The following is a 3,722-nucleotide window of genomic DNA, read 5'->3' as shown; positions in this document are numbered from 1 at the left end:
ATTGTCTCCTCCTAGCATTTTATTTAGACCTGGGCTCCCCAGTTGGCACTAGTGGTAAAGAACCTGGCTGCCATTGCAGGAGACAAGCGAGACTCAGGTTCAATCCCTGGGTCAGGCAGATGCCCTGGAGAAGTGCATGGCAACCCACTCCAGTACTCTTGCCTGGAGAATCCCATGGTCAGAGGAGCCTGGCAGGCTACAGTCCATAAGGTGGCCATGAGTTGGACATGATTGCAGCGACTTAGTGCACAAAATATTAAGACCCACTTGCCTTTTCTGAGCACACACTGCTAATTGGGGCCAGACAGATTCCCCACCCATCCCCCACCCACCCACCTTCAGCCCAGAGTGTGTGTGGAGGCTGCCTGGACTTCCACATCTGCCACTGTTGATCCATGTACTGGATAATCACATGCCCATCACCAAGATCTAACTGGGTTAGAAATGGAAGGACAGTGAAGCCAGTGGGGAGGTTCTAGAATATTTCACTTGGGTACCTTGAGGTCAGTTACAGGTCTGGACATCACTTCTCTGAAGAAAGTCAAGGAGCAGGCACAACCAGGTAGAGAAGGGACCCCGGAGTCAAACACCTGACTTTCTGGAGCAGCAAGTCAGAAGGCCTTGAAGCTTAGCTTCTGGAAGTTTTTGCTGGGGACTGGCCCCTCCCACATGATGACACTGTGGGGTGGGGTAATAGCAACCCAGCTCTGCCCCCAGCTACTTCAGACCCCCACACGAGTGCCAAGGTAAGAGATGGGTCAGACCACAGGCAGGTGGAGATCAGCCCTTGGGCTTGTCCCATCACAGTCCAGGACTCACAGATTCAGGGGCAGAGACACGTGTGTAAGGGAACAGTCTCACCGCCCAAGGGAATCTGGCTGCAGTTAATGGTGGCAGAAGCCTGCCCCCTTCTGAGCCTGTTTCTTCACTCACTAGTTGACAGTGGACCCCTGGTCCCTTCCAGCTCTGCCCACCCACCAGGCTGGGACCCACCGGCTGTGGTGAGCTGCGCGCCAGCCACCAGCAGAGAATGACCACCAGTCAACGGGTCGTCCCTCATCACTATCCGGGGAGTGGGGGTGATGGGACATCCTTAAGTTGAAGTGAGAACTCATGACTTGGCAATAGGCAAGGTCACCCTTCTGTTTCAGACAGAAGCAGGAGATGGGGAAGGGGTGGTGGTTTGTCTGCTGAGACCCCAAAAATCTCTGCGGGGCCGGGAATGGGCTGCTCCAGCCGACTTGCGCAGGGGAGCAAGGGTCTCTGCGTGCAGCTCCAAGCCCTGACTCTAGGCCTGGCGGTCAGCGGGAGAGGCCGGGCAGGGAGGGGTCGCTCTTGCTCTTCTTACAGGCATATCTTGGGATGGGGGGTCGCTTTGGCCCTGATGGGGTCGGCGTGGAGTGGGGAGGTTCCAGGACTGGGGATGGTCCAGCCGTATCATACCCTCCCAGAGGGGGCCCCGCCCCGAGCAGGGGAGGCAGGATCAGTCCTCCTTCCGTGCCCGGAACTCGGGCATGCTCCAGGCCCGCGGCGGCGGCGTGTCCCGCTCCACGTCCTCGGAGATGGTGTGGATGTCGCTGGCGAAGGGGGCGATGCGCGCGCGGCTCCTGAAGGTGGCCAGGCTGCCTCGGGGGGCCCGCAGGCTCCACTGTCGCGTCAGCCGCTGCGCCTCCCCCTCTTCCTCCATCCTCTCCAGGACCTCCTGCAGCACCGAGCGGAAGAGCCGGGAGACCTCCTGCACCTCCGGCTCCTGCTCCGCCACCAGCTGTCGGAACCTGGGGGCAGCGGGCGACGAGACAAGGCAGGGCTGCGGTGGGTGAGGTGGCGCGCGACCCCAGGGGCGTCCCTGCGCGCCCCCCATGGGCAACTCCCAGCTTCTCCACTTGCCCACTTCTGAATCAGAAATCCACCCACCTCCTAACGCTTCGGCCCATCCTGAGGTCCACCTCTGCCACTCCTGGCCTCCATGAGACTCAGCTTCCCCATCTGTAAACTGGGGTCACAGCTACTTTTTTTGATGAGTTTAATGCGCTAACGTAGGGAAAGATACTGGTAGCTGCTTCGGGTTACCGATGCAGTGAGGGGATCCCACTGGGGTTTTTCTGCCCTCACTGGCCAGCGTGATCTCTCTGAAATGTACATCCGATGGTGTCACCGCCCTGTGATCGTCCTTCCATAGCTCCCTGCCACCTTCTGGCTGAAGGCGAGAGCTGTTTGGCCTGCTCACCAGTCTCCCGGCTACTTCCTGTCTGCGCTGCAGCCAGGAATGCGGTTCCCCAGGGCCCCAGGTTCTCCGGGATCCCTGCGTGTGTTCCCAAGCTGTTTCCTCTGTCTTGAGGTCTCTGGCTTGGAGCTCCAGAAAGAACCGCCACTAGCAAGTTCATGTAATACCTGATTTCCTGGTGTGACCCCGAACAGCACACAAACTGTACATTTGCTAAAATTTTATTTTATTTTTTTAGACCATGGTTTCTATTGCAAATAAACGTGGGTTTTTTTCTGAAAAAACAAAACCCCAAAAGCTCATGTGCCTCTGGGAGCTGCTTCCTGCCTCCCTAAGACTCTAGCCCTGACCTGGCCACCCATGGCCTCTTCTTCTTCCTTCCTTGCTCCTTCTAACCGATCCCTGGTTCATCCAGGTCCCAGCCTCCAGTCCCGGGAGATTATTAGTCACTGGGGCTCCAGGCCACAGGCTCCAGCCCCTACCACTGTCCCCGTGCCCCCGGAGCCTGGGAGGGTCCCTGCCTGGTGCCTGGAGGGGAGTTACCTGAGTTACCTGAGGATGGCAGGGAGTTACCTAAGGATGGTGGGGAGTTACCTGAGGATGTCTGGAGTTACCTAAGGATGGTGGGGAGTTACCTGAGGATGTCTGGAGTTACCTGAGGATGGCAGGGAGTTACCTTAGGTTGGTTGAGAGTTACCTGAATTACTTGAGGATGGTGGGGAGCTACCTGAGTTACCTGAGGATGGCGGGCCCACAGTAGGCCGGGTGGATCTTGGCGCAGACGTCCTCCAGCTGCAGCCTCTCGCCAGGGCTGAGGTCGTAGGTGGGCCGCGGCGCGCGGGCCAGCCAGCTGTAGTCCACGCGGGTGCAGACCTTCCTCACCGCGTGGCTGCGCTCCCGCTGCTGCCGCTCAGCCTCGCGCATCTGCCCCGCCAGCTCCACCATGAGCGTCTCCAGCACCATCTCCGCCGGGCTCCGCGGGGACGGCCGTGGCGGCGCCTCGTTCGCCCGGAGCCACGGGAGCAGGGACATGGCCCCCGAGGCCCTGCCGGGCAGGCAGGAGTGCGTCTTCCTCAGCCCCTCTGTCAGCCAAGGTGGGGAGAACGGGGTGATGGGGGGTGGGGAGAGCTGAGGCCCGAGTGAGAAGACCTCCCCCTTCACAGCTGGGCGGCCTCGGGTAGGACGCTTAACCTCTCTGAGCAATCGTTTCTAAGTCTGTAAGACAAAGTCGTGGTGTTGTGAGAAGCAGTTGTGAATAAACTTGGGAAGCTGCAAGCACTGCATAAAAGTAAGATAATCTCATGGTCATAAAAGTCTCTAAATCCTCCAGATGATTGAGCCTCCAGATCCTTGGTAACTCCAAACAAAGATGGAAACATACTGTTAAAAATAAGGCCACAGGCCCCAAATGGAGTCCTGATGCTAAGCCCCACATCACCAAACCAAGACTTAATTAGTTTCACCTCTCACAGGAATCACCTGATCAGCGCTAGTTAAG

General features: G+C 58.2%; 1 protein-coding gene across 1 annotated transcript; it reads right to left on the bottom strand.

Moving 5' to 3' along the window:
* Positions 1–650: 650 nt before the first annotated feature.
* Positions 651–3,285, bottom strand: RD3 (RD3 regulator of GUCY2D). The gene is made up of 2 exons (XM_061161276.1): positions 2,961–3,285; positions 651–1,775 (listed from the first exon to the last, which is right to left on the bottom strand). Exons 1-2 carry the CDS (start codon positions 3,254–3,256, stop codon positions 1,484–1,486), a joined length of 588 nt encoding a protein of 195 aa, XP_061017259.1. The 5' UTR covers positions 3,257–3,285; the 3' UTR covers positions 651–1,483.
* Positions 3,286–3,722: the final 437 nt, after the last annotated feature.

The sequence above is a fragment of the Dama dama genome, chromosome 14, assembly GCF_033118175.1.
Source record: "Dama dama isolate Ldn47 chromosome 14, ASM3311817v1, whole genome shotgun sequence".
NCBI classification, from domain to species: Eukaryota; Metazoa; Chordata; class Mammalia; order Artiodactyla; family Cervidae; genus Dama; species Dama dama.
The sequence above is the reverse complement of the archived record's forward strand: the minus strand, read 5'-3'. Positions and strand labels throughout refer to the sequence as shown.